We start from the raw sequence: 18,734 nt of genomic DNA, 5'->3' as shown, positions 1-18,734 counted from the left end.
TTGGATAGAAGGCTTCACTGTTACAAAATGCCTTTTTTTTCTTTCTTTCTTTTTTTTTTTTTCTGTTGCCCAGGCTGGAGTTCAGTTGTGGAATCTCAGTTCACTGCAGTCTCCACCTCCCAGGTTCAAGTGCTTCTTCTACCTCATCCTCCTGAGTAGCTGGTATTACAGGCCAGAACCACCTCGTCCAGCTAAACCTTTTTTTCTTTATACACTAAGTATAAAGAATAATAGCGATAAAACATTTTAAATTACATAAGCTGATTCTAAGTTTAAGAAATTAACATAGAAGAATAGGCAGGACAGTTCTTTAAAGAAAACAATGAAAACAGACTAACCACAATAAATATTAAAATATATTACAAAGTTCAAAGATTTAGAATCGTTTCACATAGTTATGTAGACAAAAAGTAGGACAGAAGAGAATCCAGAGATATTTCCCAAAACATACAGACCATCAGTAAATTTGTATGATATTTCATATTAGTTGGGAAACAATCAATTATTCATTAGCTACTTTTTTTTTTTACTTTTGATTAAAGTAAAAGCACTCTGCTTGGTGCAGTGGCTCCCGCCTGTAATCCCAGCACTTTGGGAGGCCAAGGTGGCTGGATCACTTGAGGCCAGGAGTTTGAGACCAGCCTGGCCAACGTGGTAAAATCCCGCCTCTACTAAAAATACAAAAATTAGCTGGGTGTGGTGGTGCTCTTCTGTAGACCCAGGTACCCAGGAGGCTGAGGCAGGAGAATCGCTTGAACCTGGGAGGCGGAGGTTGTAATGAGCTGAGATCGTGCCACTCAGCCTGGGCAACAGAGCGAGACTCTATCTCAAAAAAAAAAAAAAAAAAAAAAGTAAAAGCACTTATATCAAACTGCAGTTGGATCAAAGATTTACTATGATATATAAGATAACAGTGTGGAGAATATTTTTGTAAAATTTAGGTTGAGAAGTTCTTCTCAGGAAGACATTTGACTATATAAAATGTATTAGTGCATCAGTATTTTGAGTGACTTTAAAAAAAATTGTTAACCTATGTGTTAATTTTCTTAATATATAAGGAACTCTAATAAAAAGAAAAAAGCCTCAACTCAAAAGATAAATTGGAAAATAGTATGATTAGGCAGATTATAGAGAAAGAAGTAGAGACGACTTTTAAACATAAGAAGATGGATACATCTACACTTACAATTAAAGAAAAAAAAAATTCTACCAGTTTCCATTTAACATTGGGAAGGTTGATCATTTCAGTTAACCATGTTAGGCTTTTGAAGGAGATTGGTCAGGGTGGGGGGAAAAGTTATAAGGAGACACAAACCTTGGAAGTCCTGGGAGGTTTTGCAAAGCTTTGGGAGAGAATAAAGGCTGAAGGCAGCTGAATTCTCTTACCCTGAGGCTACGGGCAAATAGTAAGGAATTTAGGTAAGTTTATTTACTTTTGCCGACCTTCGATCATCCGACCTTTGATCCTCCGACCTTTGATCATCTGACCTTTCATCATCTGCATGCAGGACTGCTCCCTACAGCGGGGGCAGCAGTTACCCACAGATTGTGTTGGCTGCAGGCCTTCATCATTAAATCTGTACTGAATAAATACAAGCAGCTCCAGCTTATTGGGGCTGCATTCTCTCTTCGGAGTCTCTAAGGCCGAGCAGTTTCCTAGCCGCGCTCATGCAAAATACCTGTGTCTGCGTACTTTTTTCATCCGTCGCTCGGCCAGAGTCAGCGGATCAGACTCAGCAGCTGGTGCCCCTCGTGAGGAACGTTGCAAGGGATCACAGCGGAACCTCTGAAAATGAAGGCGAAGAGATTGTGCAGTCAGTAAGTCATTGGTGCCCACTCGGGATATCCAAGTTCAGGGGAATTCTCAAGCTGGAGTTTCATCATGAGACAACAGCTATCCGCACAACAGAAACAGTATATAAAAGTATTGAAACAACTGCTTAAAGATAGCGGAGCCTCGATTTCACAGGCTCAGTTAAGGGACCTAATGCAAACTGTTGTTTCCCATAATCTGTGGTTCCCAGCAGAAGGAACGCTGGACCTAGAACTCTGGGAACAAGTGGGGAAAAACCTTAAACAGTATCATACACAAGGGCAACGGATCCCAGTAACGTCTTTAACCGTATGGACCTTAGTTAGGGCTGCTTTGGCCCCGCTGTACGCAGAAGAGCCCAAGAAGGGAAGGGAGGAGGAACCATCACCTACCTTAGTGCCACCGCCTCCTCCCTCATCACTGCCATTACTGGGTAAAGATACTAAAGAGGAAATGGAGGTTTTCCCTGAGCCCCCTCCCCCAGTAAATTGGAAAAAAGACAAGGGATACACTACAGCTATGGGACCCTGTCTTAGGCAGGTGGCATTAGAAGGGGAGCTCTTAACCTGTCCGGAAATGCAAGATCACCAAGGCGATCAGGTATGTGAACCCATTTCTTTTGACACTTATAAAGATAAGAGAAAGCATTCGCGCAAACACAGCTGTTAGTCCATTTACGAAAGGATTAACTGAAGCCGTAGCAGACAACTTCTGTTTGGCCCGATGGGACTGGTCAGTGCTAGCTAAAACAACTTTAGAGCCCAGTCAGTACCTCCTCTGGAAGGCAGAGTATGATAAGTTGTGTGAACAACAAGCCAACCAGAATCAATTGGCCAGGCAAGACATAACAGCTGCTGTGCTTCAGGGGAGGGGTTCCTATGCCAGTGTACAACAACAATTAAGTTTTGTTCCCTAAGCCTATGCACAAGTGTCTGTGTGTGCTCTCAGGGCTTGGAACCGAATTTCTGAAAGCGGAGTTCAACAGGGATCTTTTATAAATGTTCGACAAGGGCCTTAGGAGCCATTTGTTGAATTTATCAATTGGTTAACCCAGGCAATTAAGAGACAAATTAGTCAGCCCAGGGTGCTGATATCTTATTGTTGCAGTTGGTTTATGAAAATGTTAACGTCCACTGCCAGCAAGCAATGCAGACAGTCAGAGGAAAGGCAGCTACGGTCAGGGAACTTACATGAGCATGTCAACTGATGGGGACTGAAACACACAAAGCCAAAATATTGGCTATGGCAATAAAGCCTCCTAAAGTGAAAAGGGAGAAAAACCCAAATTGTTTTCTATGTGGAGAGCCAGGTCATATGAAGAGGTAACTCAGGAAAAGAACCCCCTTCTGTATGCCCCCGATGTAGAAAGGAGAAACATTGGGCAAATCAATGCAAGTCCAAATTTGAAAAGATGGCAACCCCATAAGTAATCAGGAAACTCCATGAGGGGCCAGCCCCAGGCCCTGTTCCAAACTTGGGCAGTGCCAGCAGCTTTCCTTGGTCAATTGGAAAGCCCACAGTCCACTCTTTCAGAACAGCCACCTCTGGGAGCACAGGATTGAACTTTTACTCTGCCCCAACGAATTAGTGCTAAAAGAAGGAGAAGACCCCAAAAGGGTTGCAGCAGGGATCTGGGGCCCACTGCCTCCAGAACGGTGGGATTGGTCCTAGGATGATCAAGCCTGTCCAGTAAAGGAATCAGTGTGCTCACGAGAGTAATTGATAGTGATTTTCAAGGTGAAATATTAGTTATGATGGAATGTAAAGGTCAGTCTGCATATTCTTCCTCCTAAATCTAAAATAGCTCAGTTACTACTCTTACCATACTGGGTCCCCAGCACCCAGGGAAAGGGTAAGGGAAGTTTGGAAGCACGGGAGCCATAGGAGTATATTAGAAAAAATTAATCACTGATCAGAGACCCATGATTACCTTAAAAATTGGAAATAAGAATTTTACTGGCCTACTGGATACAGGGGCAAATATTTCGATTATTAGTGATCAAAACTGGCCAGAAACTTGGCCTTGGGTCACTCAGAAACAAAAATTGTCGGCATCGGGGAAGTGCACACAGCCAAGCAGAGCAAGTGCCCCCTAACATTGTGATTTGGAGGGAAAAAACAGTTACAAAACTCTAATCATGACCGTCCCTGTTAACCTTGGGGATGGGACCTCTTAGCCCAATGGGAGCTGCAAACCCCTTTCTAATAATGACCACTGTTGTTATTCCTCCCCTACCCCTGACGTGGCTCTCTCAAGATCCAATTTGGGTAAAACAGTGGCCTTTAAAGGGAGAGTAATTACAGTGAGCCCACAAATTAGTTGAGCAATTAAAAGCCAGCCATATAGAACCATCAAACAGCCCTTAGAATTTGCCCATTTTCATCATTCCCAAAAGGTCTGGCAAATGGAGACTTGCATGACTTGTGGGCTGTCAGTGCTAATTTGCAACCTAGGGGACCTCTTTAACAGAGGCTCCCTTCCCCTGTGGCAATTCTTCAAGATTGGCCTATAGTCGATACTGACTTAGAAGACTGCTTTTATACATTCCTGTTAAAGAACAGGGCAGAGAATAATTTACATTTACCATACTAGCTATCAGTAACGAAAGGGCAGCTCACCAATTTCATTGGAAAATACTCCTCAAGGAATGCTGAGCAGTCCTACCATGTGTCAGCATCATGTAAATCAGGCTTTGCTCCCCAGTAGAAAAAAATTTCTTAATAATTAAGATTATTCATTTTGTGGATGGTATTTAACTAGCAGACCCAACAGCCAGTACTTGTAAATTTATATGCCTCTGTTGTAAACTTAAGTTTATATACCTCTGTTGTTAAGAGGTTAATCGTAGCACCTGAAAAAGTACAGATGTCCTCACCTTGGAAATATCTTGGATACATACTAACTTCCTGGTCAGTAAGACCTCAGAAGGTTAAATTAAATACTAGCAATTTACATACCTTAAATGATTATCAGAAATTACTGGGTGATATTAACTGGCATCCTCCTACCTTGGGCATAACTACTGATAAATTACAGAACCTGTTTTCTGTCCTAAAAGGCAATGCTGTCCTAGACTCACTCGGCATTTAACCCCTGCAGCAAAAAGGGAAATTGAGGAAATAGACCAAGTTATTTCTCAGAGGCATCTAGATTGCATAGATCCATGATACTCAGTTCAGTTGTTTGTTTTTCCTGCTAAACACTCCTCTACAGGATTAATAGGACAGATGGCCGCAGGGCTGCGCTTCCTAGAATGTGTTTTTTGCTCACATATTGGGACTAAAACACTATCTCACTATATCCAACTAGTTAGTAAAGTCATCTATATGGGCCGCAGACGATGCAGTCTGTTGATAGGTTATGACCCTGATGTCATAAGAATTTTCTTGAGTAAAAATTCGAAGCAGTCTTGCCCCATCACTAGATCTTCAGATAGCACTCTCTGATTATGCAGGCCATATAAAACATGCCCTTCCTGCTGACAAACTATTTCAGTTCTTATCTTATACTCCTGTAGTTTTGCCAACAAAAGTAGTTCACTCCCTCATACCTAGTGCTTTAACGCTTTTTACTGATGGTTCTGGTAAAAATGGAAAAGCGGCTATTTGATGGAAACCACATAATTCCCTCACTAGATCTGGATTTACTAGCGCTCAGGGAGCTGAGGTTGGAGCCCTAATACTGGCCCTAGAAACCTATTCCTCTCAGCCCATTAACATTGTTAGTGACTCTGTTTATTTGTTGCAAAACCTTGAGACGGCGCTCATAAAGTCCGCTCTCGAGCCCACCCTGAGTGCACCTTTTCTTGGACTTCAGCAATTGCTGGATCAACATACACAGTCAATTTTATCACACATATTCCAGCCCACAGCTCACTGCCTTTCCCACTGGCTTAGGGCAGTGATCAAGCAGACCTGCAGGTTATGACGTCACTGCTTGATCAAGCCACCCAGTTGCATCGATTTTTCCACCAAAATTAGAGAAACTTAATTGCAGCTTACCCCAAGACTAGCTAAACAAATTGTCCTGCAATACCCAGATAGCCAGCTCACAGGCACGTCCCCTCCTTCAACAGGTATTAATCGTAGAGGACTAGAACCTAATCAGTTACAGCAACAGATGTTACACACGTCCCTAAATTTGGAAAACTAAGATATGTACATGTATCCGTTGATACCAATTCCTACCTAATTAGCACACGCTCTTCCTGGAGAGTCCACCCGATATATCATTAAACACCTTTTAACTTTTGTGTTTATGGGGTGGCCCACAAAAATTAAAACTGATAATAATCTGGCTTATGCCAGCTCACATTTTCAACAATTTTGTCACACGTGGAGCATCCAACATTCCACAGGCATCCCGTATAACCCCAAAGGACAGGCCATAATAGAACATGTCCTCTCCACCCTTAAAAATATGCTCAGAAAACGAAAGGGGAAAATGAGTAAGGACCCTGCAACACTAGTAGCACAAGCGTTATTTACGCTTAATTTCTTCAATTTAAATGATAAATTTCTATCAGCTATAGAAAAGCACTTTGCTAAATCTTCTCAAGACATAAAACCCACAGTATTATGGAAAGATGTAAATAGTAATGTATGTCCAAATGAATTGCCAACATGGGGAAGATGATATGCTTGTGTTCACACCCCGCTCAGGCCCTCTTTGGATTCCAGCATGGTGCATCAGACCATACCATGGCGTGGCTAGGACCCAACACGGTACCAGAAGTGAAGGAAATGACCCCACAGGACCCGCAGCTCCAGACAACACAGCTTCCTCAGACAACACAAGCCCCGGACATTACCTGGGGGATGCTGAAGAAGACAACTTACAAGGCTGAGCAAATCCTGCTCCAGACACAGAAACCATTCACTCCAGATAATTTGTTCCTTGCTTTGCTCTCTGGTGTAAGTTGCAACTCACATAGGATCCTTTTTAGGCTCTCGCTTTCCCTGCAACCCGTACCTGCTACACTCTGTTGGGCTCATCTCTTAGATCCGCCTTTCTTATGCCCTGTTACCTGGGCAGACACCCCCTTCCAGCCTCTAATAATGTAACTGCTTGGCTAGGAGGGATTGACTTACCCCTAGTAGGGTCCCTTATTAATGGCACACATTGGACTAAGGTGCCAGGTAACACTACATATCACTCCACTGTCCTCCCACTGTGTGTAAGTTTTAAAAGTTCTAACCCTTACTGTGTACCTGCCCAAACAAAATTATGGGTACGTCATGGGCAAAGGAAATGCCTTAACATTCTTGGTTGCCAGTAGCCTCAAACCGGGCAATGCAATCAGTGCCACTTTCCCCAGCATTCCTCCCTGTGGTAAAGAACAAAGCCGGGAAAGTAATGGATTCCACTTCGACTGGGAGGTCTGTCATGGGGGACAAGCTCTTAGTCTCCAGTTAGGCAATTTAATATCTTAGACTGGAGCCCCTGACGGTTGTTTACAGGGCGAACATACTGATGTTTGCGTCCATTGTGATATCAATCATAGTTTCGTGGCCATGTCCATTCCTTTATGGGATTTGGGCCGAAGAGGGGATGGGATATCCCAGACCCCAGGTAGAGTCCATGCCACCCCAAGACACTTTATGGCATCTGGGACATCTTAGCACCACCCTTACCACGTGGTATGGGACATACCATAATTCCAGTAACAATTATGCTATAACCTTTATACATAATCACACAGATCAGTGCCTGATTTGCACTACTCATCCATATGTTTTTCTTACGGGAACCAGTATTTCCATTACACCCCAAAACTCCATGTTTGTGACCTGAGTGCAAGGACAGGCCTGCTTCACCTCATGTATCACTAATTACAGTATATCTAATTTAAATATTACTAGTGTTATGGTATTAAGGAGGCAATCTGAGACATTCCTACCAGTCAGTTTGATACACTATTGGCAAGTTTCCTCTGCTTTTGCCACCTTAGAACATGCCATATCCCAGCTCAGACACAAAAGATTCATAGTTGCTCTTACAGCCTTTATAGTCTCAGCTGTAGTCATCCTAGCAACTGCTAGTGTTGCTGTAGCATCTATTACTGAGTCAGTACAAACAGCTACTTTTGTAGATAACTTGACCAGAAATGTGTCTAATGAACTTATTCTACAATGGGGTATAAATTATAAGGTTCCTCCACATCTGCAAGCCCTCGAGACTGCCTTGGAACATGTAGGGGAGTGACAAGATGGCGCTAGCATTCTGACAGCAATTAAACCGACTGGGAGCTTAGGCGTATCTCTGTCACCTCTCTACCATGGAGCCAGTCAATACATAGTTGGGATGAGGTGAAACACCTCTGGGTGACCTTACATCATAATTTAACAGCAGTCGTAAAGCAACTTAAATCTAGAATTGCTAAGTGCCGTAGATCTACATGCCCAACAGACAGCCATATGGAAGGATGTGCAAGAACATCTCTCCTGGATAGACTCCCACTCCTTGATTAGAAAAAGATATTACTAATTATACTTATGTTTGTCTTACGTTATTTACCAATTCTAGGATGCAAAGCCGGAATACGAGCAGTAATCGCTACGCCTGACAAACCTGTTGCTGCACACATCTGTACTCTTCAATCAACAATACTCTTCAATCAACAAAACCTGATGCAAAAAACAGAAAAGGGGGAGATGCAGGAGATCAGTCAGGGTGATGGGAAAAGTTATAAGGAGAGACGCAAACCTTCTTGGAAGTCCGGGAGGTTTTGCAAAGCTTCAGGAGAGAATACAGGCTGAAGGCAGCTAAATTCTCTTACCCTGATGCTAAGGGCAAGAAGTAGGTAACAAAGGAGTGTAAAGGAATTTATCTAGACGAGTTTATTTACTTTTGCAGACCTTTAATCATCCTATCCATGCGCGCAGGACTGCTCCCAAGGAGGGGGAGAAGGGGCGACAAGTACCTACAGATTGTGTTGGCTCCAGGCCTTTGTCATTAAATCTGTACTGAATAAATACAAGCGGCTCCAGCTTATCAGGGCTGCATTCTGTCTTCGGTGTCTCTAAGGCCAAGCAGTCCCCTAGCCGCACTCATGCAAAATACCTGTGTCTGTGTATTTTTTTCATCCGTCGCTCAGCCTGAGTCTGCGGGTCAGACTTGGCAGGATTTTGACTTGATATATTGTGTGTGTTTGGAAATGGGGAATAATTCCTATGCTTACGTACTATTGATGGGAATATTAATTGGTTCAGCCTTTCTGGAGGTCAGTCTAATGTTAATCGTTAAAATTTAAATCTGTATGCCTTTTGACACATCAAGTTCATATCTAAGAATTTGCCCCCATAGTAATACCATGGACATACAAAGATGAGTATAGGGATGTTTCTTGCAGGGTTCTTTCTAAATTATTGCTAGGTTGACTTAACTAAATCCAAATGATGTTATTTGTAATGTAGTACTTAAATGTTTTTCTTGTTATTTTAGCCAAAACTGGACAAGCCAAGGCATCTGTAGCCAAAGTAAACAAATCTGCAGGTATGTTTTTTAAATTAGGATTCTAGACTATTAAAACTTCAAAGTATTTTAAAATCGTATGGTAGTAGTCTTGGATTTCACATGACGTAGTCTGTATTGAATGCATGCTAATCTTTGAGATTTATAATCTAGCAGTTTTGAGAAATGATATGTACTAGATAATGCTCCTATAGTAATTATTGAAATAATTTAACTGCAGAAATTTCTCATGGTGAATATCACGTATTTTCCTCTTACTCTTTTATTGAGGTCTCTCTTCTTCTTTTCTTTTGTACAATAGTTTAATAAATATGATCCCTTATGGTTTTTGTGAGCTATGGTGGGATTTTAGGTAATAATTAAGTTTTTTTCTCTTTTCCCTGGCATAATCCTTTCCAGTTTGTCTCCCATTTCTGGTAAACCCACATTAATTCGGGGTCATTTCTTTTAAGTGAATAGAGATCAGTGTATTAAATTATCTTTCAAGTTGGGCATGGTGGCTCACGCCTATAATCCCATCACTTTGGGAGACCGAAGGGGATGGATCACCTGAAGTCAGGAGTTAAGAGTCCAGCCTGGCCAACAAGGTGAAATTCTGTCTCTACTGAAAATACAAAAAAATTAGCCAGGTGCCAGTGGTGCACACCTGTAATCTCAGCTACTAGGAAGGCTGGGGCAGGAGAATCGCTTGAACCTGGGAGGTGGAAGTTGCCGTGAGCCGAGATCTCACCACTGCACTCCAGCTTAGGGAGACTCTGTCTCAAATAAATAAATAATCTTTCATATAATATTAAAAAGGAAAGGAAACAGCCTGGAACTGGCAAAAATCATTATTAGTGGCAGATCCAGAATTTTCGTATAGTAGTTTCTTAGAAGCAGTAATTTGAGTGGGTCATGGGTGGCTAGGAAACTTGTCTTGAAGCTAGTGGGTCATGGGTGGCTGGGAAACTTGTCTTGAAGCTGCATTTATTTTGCTAACACTTTGCTGTTACTTTGATACCAAGTGTATGGAGTCACTGGGGATGTGGTAGACTGGGATTAAACTGATGGCCACTCCTTTACTTGCTGGAAATTAATGCCGGCTATTTTTTATTTTTTCCTTAAGTCCCAGTACCCAGATAGAAGTTATAAAGTGAATTGACTTGTGATAATAACATAGGGATAGTGAAAGAAATATCTTAAGGGCTCACTGAGGCTCAGTTTACTGCAGTGTGGCAAAAGTCGTGAATGCCTAAGAATTGACAAGCTAGGTGACAAGCTATAAGGATTTGTATTGTTCTTTTTGAGCAACGATTATGGACTGTCTTGAATATAAAGGGTGGATTTGTAAATTGGTTCAGTTGATTTTTGTAGATGTCAGTGAATGTTTTTTGTATGATTTTTAAAAGTATGATTGTATTCTCATAAGGTTCCTGTTACGTAATTCAGGCAATCATCACCCTTATATATAGGGAAATATGTACACAAATCTGTTAGTGCCCCAAAGCTTCTCAATATAAATTGGAGTTTAGTTTAGATCTGTTGATTTTTGATCTTGGGCTTTTTCCTCATCCATTCTTGCTAGTTGTTATGAATCCTAATTTCGAAGTTAAATCTTGTGTTGCTCTCTGAATGGAAAGTGTTTGGGCTCTGACAGTCTTCTACAACACTTTGATGATCACATCTTTATAAACAGCACCATCTTGGAAAATAGGCCATAGTAATAGATAATGTAGGTACAAATAATGGTCAGAGCAATTTAAATAGTCCTGTACAGCTAGGAAACTGTAGGAATGAGTCAAAACAATCTTTATATGACCTGACCATGATATAAGTGTTCTTGAATGCTTTTTAATCAATTAGGAGCCATGGAAGCATGGGTTGGGAGGGTCTAGGTTTAACTGCTTTTGGAACTGCTAAAAGTATGGGATTGTTTTTATGTCCTTGGACTCAGTAATTTTGCTTCTAGTTGATCCACACGTTTAGAAATTTATTTAACTTGCATGAATGCTGTTTTAAGTACAGGTTGAGTATCCCTTATCCAAAATGGTTGGGAGCAGAAGTGTTTTAGATTTTGGATTTTTTTCAGATTTTGGAATGTTTGCATATATATAATGAAATACCTGGGGGATGGGAGCCAAGTCTAAACGTGAAATTCATTTATGTTTTATATACACCTTAGCCTGAAGGCAATTTTATACAGTGTTTTAAATAATATTGTGCATGAAACAAAGTTTTTTTTAAGTACTTATGTGGGAATTTCCCTCTTGTGTCATGTCAGCAGCACTCACGGTTTCAGGTTTTGGAACATTTCAGATTTTGGATTTTCAGATTAGGGATGTTTGACCTATACCCCAGTAGGGAGGTAGATTCTTATTTCAGTGATTTCTTTTTTCTGAAGAAATTATCATCATTGCTAGATTTAGAAAACGGCCTATGTCCCAAATATGATTTTATGTTTTGAATAAAATATAGTCTATTGTTCTTATATTTTTTTCTCTGTGAAGTTCTTTGGGGATTGTTGATACAGTTAAGTAAACCAATTTTGACTGCAGCTTTTGTGATTTAGGGAAATCAGCAAGTTCTGTAAAATCTGTGGTAACGGTAGCTGCTAAAGGTAATAAAGCTTCAATCAAAACAGGTAAGACTATTGGGGAGGAGAGATTTTATTGTTTATTCTTTATTCACGTTTTAAATTCGTATAATAGTTGTTAGCATCTAATACTTGGAATAGTTTAGTAGATATTTCCTTGATATTTAAAACCTGACCCATTTTGTTGGAATTTTGTCTTTGGCAAATAGGCAGATACATTTTTGTGCATGTAAACAATCACATATATATGCAGCTATATAACTGTACATTTTTGACAGCTTTGTAATCACAGGTTGCTCTGTCGTTTCCCTCCATAAATGGTTTAAATCTTTGTTTCCCTCTTTTTTTAGAGTTGTCAATTCATATTGCCATCTCCAGTTTGTACAATTTCTTAGATGCTTGTTACTTTTAAAAAGATTACGTTAGGAGAATTCATTTTTTTCCATAAAGAAATGGAATACTATTTAAAATAAATGTAGCACCTTGGAACTAGAGCAATCTTTTTAGTAGTATCTTTCCTAATAGACTAATTCTAAAGAATCTTTGCAGAAATTACATAGTATTATTTTTGTGTGTATGTGATTATGATGTTGGTCTGCCATGTGAAAGTTAAAGATGTGGCTTTTTTGAGGGCATCACCAAAAAGTTGTATCTTGACTTAATCTTATTGGGAAAGAGGTACTGAAAATAAATAGAAATAATGAATATTTAGAAAAGACCTGCTTTTGTAATAAAGTCAAACTAATTTACTAATACATTAGTGTGAAACATGCTAAATGATTTAACAGACCTTTAGAATAATGGCTCACTGTACTTTTACAAGCAAAATCTGGCGGGAAGAAGTCTCTAGAAGCCAAAAAGACTGGGAATGTCAAAAACAAAGACTCTAACAAACCTGTGACCGTACCAGGTAAGCTTGAAATGTAGTCTTTCAGTGCTTTGTTTTGTTTTCTTTTTTTTCACTTTTTAAGTTCAGGGGTACATGTGCAGGTTTCTTACATAGGTAAATGTGTCATGGGGGTTTGTTGTACAGATGATTTTGTCACCCAGGTATTAAGCCCAGCACCATTAGTTATTTTTCCTGATCCTCTCCCTCCTCCCACCCTCCACCTTCCAATAGGCCCCAGTGTGTGTTGTTTCCCTCTATGGGTCCATTTATTTTCTTTAGATCATCTTTAAGGTATATTTTGAAATTTTGCCTAAAAATTATCAAAGTGGGGATTGCTGTCTTTTGTTTTTCAAAGAGAGATGTTTGACTTAGGTCAGCCTAAGGAGACTTGAAATGTCAAAATAAACTAGCTTAAGTTGCTGTTTAGATTCATTAGTTTAATTATATTAGTGTTTTACTAGACTATTAAAGCAGACTATTTGATGCAGGAAACTCTGAAATAAAGACCAGTATTGAAGTCAAAGCCACTGAAGACTGTGCTAAAGAAGCTATTTGTGGTAGGTCAATAGAAATTTAATTTGTTCTTTTATGTTTAAAGGTAGAAGGAAAGTTAACATTTTTAGAAAAGAAATTCTTAATTTAGTATCTCCCCAACGCATTTACTTATTTTAATTACCAATGCCATACCTAAGTGAAATTAAGATTATTATGATTCATGTCTGTATCTCTTCATCTGAAATTTTGATCTGAAAAAGAATGAAATTTAAATGTATTTTTTAAAAGTGTCACTTTTGTAGTTATTTTGTTACATAGTTATTCTCTAGACTTTTGTATTATACGTTTTCATGTAGCTACTGTTTAATCTATTGTGGAATAAAGTGGGATCTTGATAAATATGTCTGCATCATTTTAAATTTTATTTTGTGTTAAGATGCTGCTTTGGAGACCACAGAAAATGAACCAGTTAGCAAGGTCAGTTTCCATATTTTGTTTATTTCTTTAAAGCTCAAGACATTTTAATAAAAGATGTTTTTCTTATAAAGCCAGGTAAAAAATTCACGGTATTTGGCATGTGAGAATTCTAGTCATTTATGACTTTTAACACATGATTTTTAAAAAGGAAAAGAGAAAAAAATGTGATTTTAGCTCAGAAACCCTGAGGTGCAGAGTTAAGTCACAAAAATTAGGAACAGATCATCAACAAATGTACATGTTTTTTGAAGATTACTATTCATTGAGAACAACATGTTATGCCAAAATGGGTTTTGGGTAGACAGTAGTTGGTTAAATTAGAATCAGTAGAATTTTGTGAAATCTGTTTTTTTCTTAGAGGTAAATGGGAGATATGTTAATGGTTAGAATACCAGTTGTTTGCATTTGTGGAGAAGCAAGTGGAGTTTGCAGTTTTATGTAAAGGACAGAAAGTTCACTTAATAATTGTTTTCTTGTGTTTATGTATATTATTATGAATACATTACAGTGATTAATGTACATTTTACTGGTGTAGATTTTTAGATCCTTCAGGTGTTGAGCATAAGTTTATTTTTGTCTGGTAGAGCCATTCTTCAAGTAGTAACTAAGTAGTAAGTCTTACTTTAGGAAGAGTATTTTATAGTACCAATTTAGTTTAAAGTCACACTAAACTGGTTTATGAAAATTGTAACTTCCTGCCTTTTTTTTTTCCCCTAGAGATCAAAAATTGCCAAGTTGACTATAACACATCATCTTTAGAAATTTTCCCAATAAGCATGAAAGGAATAATTGGCATTGATGAGAGGGTTACCTTGAAGAATAAAATAGATCTGAGAGAAGGGATGGCAGAAAACAAAGTGCTTAATTGCATTGAGGATTGGGTTATGGGGTAAAGATTCTCAGGAGCTTTTTTATTATTTATTGCCTAAAAGTGATTATCTTATTCGGGAGGATAAAAGGATACACACTGATTTGGAGCTTGGGGATATTATCACAAGGCACAGGGATGGCGACAGTATATGAAAGGAAGCAGTTGTAGCCAGAAACAAATGAACTTGTGTTTGAAAACAGTGGGTGACAGCTGCTTGGGTGACTGAGACACAAGAATCACTTGCACCTGGGAGATGGAGCTTGCAGTGAGCCAAGGTTGCACTACTGCACTCCAGCCTGGGCAACAGAGCAAGACTCTCAAAAAAAAAAACGGTGGGTGAAAAAGAGACCAGCAGACCTGAACTAGATGACAGATGGTATAACTACAATTAGTCCTGTGTACTCTTGAAGAGTGTAAATTTGCAAGCTTTTTTGCTTTTCTTTTTAATTTGAGGTTCAGACCAGCCTCTTGAGTTTATCAGACTGTCCTCTATATTAAATGCAACAATATACTAACATGAAACATGATAATACAGTATAAACTTAAGTAAATATAAAAGCAATTAAAGAAATTTTAATACCAGGTTTTAAAAATTTGTTTTGAAGGAAACAGAAGAAATGTGTGTGATGCTTATCTCTAATTTGCCTAATAAAGGATATTCTATAGAAGAAGTTTATGACTTAGCAAAACCATTTGGTGGTTTAAAGGATATCTTGATTTTATCATCTCATAAAAAGGTAAGAGTTGATTAATAGCTGTTCATATCCTCTGCAAGCAGGCTTTGAAAAACACTACATTTACTTACAAAACTAAAAAGAAAGTGTTTAAAAGCAGTATCTCAAAGTAAACTTCCAAGCTAAGGGATTTTAAAATATAAAATACAAATATCCTGTATTTTAGTATTGTTGTAATGAGACATAGTTTTAATGATGGGGACAGATGGCTTTCTAATATGTCAAAGTTTTACTCAAGATTTTAGTTTAATAGGAAATGTTTTATATCTTTAATATGTTTAATAAATAGGAAATGTTTTATATCTTTAATATGTTTAATATGTAAGTATATGTATGAGAAAGGCTTATACCAGCAAACTTTATCTATTTTGGCTTTTTAGGAAGCTATATTTGTAAGATTTTGTAGATCATTCTTCTACTTGTATTTCATACTCTTTCTGCTCTTTTATCAGTGATACTCAAATGGGAAGTAACCATTTTCAGACTCAGACTAATGATGTCATCAATACTTAAAACAATCTAGGTTTATCTTTATGTTCTAAATTTTCTATAAGCGTGTGTTGGCTTTGTGTTTTTAAAACAACACATTAAAATGTATGTAATAATCAACTTGTAGAAAGTATGTTTAATCGAGCGAGATTTCAGGAAGTAGTTTAAGTCATGGAAATGACACCATTAGAATAGTGGGAAGAAGTGTTCTTAAAATAGAAAGGAGTTGGTAGTCACTAGAGATCTTTGAAAGTAGAATAGGATATATGTTTTGAGGCACTCAGAGCCAGTGTGCTTGAGAAAATGGTAGAAGAGAATGAGTACGAGTTATATGTAATTTCACATTATGTTAGAAGTAGATTATTTGAATGATCGCAGAGCTCAGTAAATACACTAAAACCCATTGCATTGTGTACAGCGATTGAACTTTTAAGTTATCTGCCCAGTTTTGAGTGGAGTTGAGTAAAATTAAAATATTTGGAGACTTAATGAAACTACTTTAAACATTTATGAAATTAAAATTAACAAATTAAAATGAAAATTTAAAAACTGAAGAGTATTTGTTTTTAGGAACAGGATTCCACATCTGTATTATGCAGTAACATTTTAAAACTACAATAAATAAATAGACAAACAACCTTAAGAGATAATTCATTTCAAATAGGCTTACAACTAAAAGTAAACATATAGCTTTCTACCTCATTAACTATCAAATATATGGAAGAAGTTTCAACCTCTACTTACCAAGGTGTGAAAATTAAAGCCAAAATGTATGGAGCTACAGCTTTATACCTATGAAAATAACAGAATGAAAAATGACTTCACAATTATTACACTTTTTTTGGTTCTTTATTTCTCATATTTCTCATATTTTGTCAATAAATTTATTTACTCAAGAAATACTAATATTGATTAGAAATGTATCTGCTACATGCCAGATACTGCTCTAGGTACTAAGGATACAGTGTTGAATAAGATTTTTCTTAATGTCAGTGGCTAGAATGTCTCTTCTTTTTTCTCTCTTTAGTTTGCGTTAGTATAGTAAGTTTAGTCATTCATTATTTCTTGGTTATGGTTGTAATATTCTTAGTCTTTCGGCCTCATTTTTCTGAGGACTGCCTTTTGTATCTTAAAAATATTTACTAAGTTGTTCAATTCACTTGACTTTGAAGTAGTTTGTTTATACTTGTAAGTCTGTTTTTGAGAAAAATTAACGTAAGAATTTTTTGTTACCGTAATTTCTATTTTAAAAGGCATATATAGAAATAAATAGAAAAGCTGCTGAGTCTATGATAAAATTTTATAACTGCTTCCCAGTATTGATGGATGGAAATCAACTCTCAATAAGTATGGCTCCTGAAAACATGAATATAAAAGATGAGGTAAATCAGACCACCATTTTTACTAGCTCTTACTAAGTTTTTAAATCAGATTTGTTACAATCTGTTATGTTTTCTAGTTTTCCACTTTGGGTCACATTTTTCTCACAGACACTAAGAAAGCTTCTTCCTGTCCCTCCAACAATCACCCAGTCACCCATCCAACTGTTTGAGAGTTACTTTCATTGTGAGGGAATCCTGTTCTTCATGCATGTTGGGATGGAAAAAAGGTTGAATTTTATCTAAAAAAAAAAAAAAGGTTTCTCTCTTTCTGCCATTATCTGTCATCTAAACTAGGATTCTGGAAGTTATCTTTAATTCTTTTTCTATCATTTCTTACATTTAGTTTCTTGCTAAATCTTGTTTAACTCAGTGAGCTTGTTCCCTCTTCCTCATCCCATATACCATTGCTTTATCTCTTAAAAACTCTTACTAGTCCAGGCATGGTGGCTCACGCTGGTGATCCTAGCACTTTGAGAGGCTGAGGTGGGAGGATTGTGTGAGCCCAGGACTGCAAGACCCAAGACCAGCCTAGGCAACAAAGTGAGACCTCATGTCTACAAAACTTAAAATAATTAGCTGGGCCTGAAGGCGCACACCCGTGGTCCCAGCACCTCAGGATGCTGAGGTAGGAGGATCACTTGAGCCCAGGAGTTCGAGGCTGCACTGAGCTGTGATTGTACCACTGAACTTCAGCCTGGGTGACAGAGGGAGACCTAGTCTCTAAAACAAACAGACAGACCGCCTCCTGGACCTTTTGCGTATACAAAAGTAATTGTCTTTTCTACATACACGCTACCTTCAGTTTTATAAAACTGCCTCAAGTTCCTCAGCTTTTATCTCATGTACACACCCTTCAGTGCCTCTATGTGGCCTATAAACGTTTATTGTCAACTGCTAAGAAGCATGAGGTAGAAATATTGTATGCATTACATGAGGTAGAAATGTTACATCCTCTCTAGAGGCAGGTAGAAATGCATGTAATGTAAAAACACCTTTCATTAAGAATCACTGTAATGTGATATAATTGGCGAGATTGTTTTATACACGTCAGTAGTATCAACAAGAAAAAAAGTTTAGGATCCTCAGTCTTACAAAGTCCAAGTTCCTTTGCCACACACAAAGCCTTCCATTAGTTGTCCTCTGCCTGCTTTGATATCCTTGTTTCATGATGTTCTTGACCTCTTCATAATTCAGTAGCATCAAATCTGCATTTATGCTCTGTGCTGTTTTATTTGCCTGCATTTCTGTTCTTTCTCATCTCCTGCTTTGCTTAGTTAACTTTTCTTTTGTAATTTGAATTATCTTCCTGTTGTCTAAATTAAATCTCTTTATTCTTTATATGTGAATTTGAATGTCTTTCCTAAATGGTACTGTCTTACTAGTCTTTTATGTTCTTAGGGGATATTAGTCTTTTATGTTCTTAGGGGAATAAGAAGAATTAAATTGTATGAGTTAGGATGAGGCTTGTTGAGGAGAAAAAGATTTTTGGAAAGAATGTAAATCTTGCTGCTGCTTAATTTTATGAAATACTTTGTAAT

The 18,734-nt window shown here is 38.1% G+C and overlaps 2 protein-coding genes across 28 annotated transcripts in view; both read left to right on the top strand.

Moving 5' to 3' along the window:
• ZNF638 (zinc finger protein 638) overlaps positions 1 to 18,734 on the top strand; it is a 162,218-nt gene that overhangs the window by 120,034 nt on the left and 23,450 nt on the right. For 26 of the 27 annotated variants that reach the window (XR_012422209.1, XR_012422207.1, XR_012422210.1 and 23 more), the window contains 7 exons: positions 9,258 to 9,308; positions 11,836 to 11,907; positions 12,683 to 12,769; positions 13,237 to 13,305; positions 13,680 to 13,720; positions 15,197 to 15,328; positions 17,068 to 17,196. Coding sequence is in view for 23 of the 27 variants with exons in the window: in XM_074011559.1 (XP_073867660.1) it covers positions 9,258 to 9,308; positions 11,836 to 11,907; positions 12,683 to 12,769; positions 13,237 to 13,305; positions 13,680 to 13,720; positions 15,197 to 15,328; positions 17,068 to 17,196 (581 nt within the window). In the remaining 4 variants the exon portion in view is untranslated. Of the gene's footprint in view, positions 1 to 8,472; positions 8,613 to 9,257; positions 9,309 to 11,835; positions 11,908 to 12,682; positions 12,770 to 13,236; positions 13,306 to 13,679; positions 13,721 to 15,196; positions 15,329 to 17,067; positions 17,197 to 18,734 lie in introns of those variants that run through there. The other variant, XM_074011571.1, reaches the window with a different exon arrangement.
• On the top strand, positions 1,868 to 8,873 carry LOC135966805 (uncharacterized). Its single transcript, XM_065526977.1, has 3 exons — positions 1,868 to 2,413; positions 6,476 to 6,727; positions 8,340 to 8,873. Exons 1-3 carry the CDS (start codon positions 1,883 to 1,885, stop codon positions 8,364 to 8,366), a joined length of 810 nt encoding a protein of 269 aa, XP_065383049.1. The 5' UTR covers positions 1,868 to 1,882; the 3' UTR covers positions 8,367 to 8,873.

The sequence above is a fragment of the Macaca fascicularis genome, chromosome 13, assembly GCF_037993035.2.
Source record: "Macaca fascicularis isolate 582-1 chromosome 13, T2T-MFA8v1.1".
NCBI lineage: Eukaryota > Metazoa > Chordata > Mammalia > Primates > Cercopithecidae > Macaca > Macaca fascicularis.
Note: the sequence above shows the minus strand (reverse complement) of the source record. Positions and strands in the feature narration are given on the sequence as shown.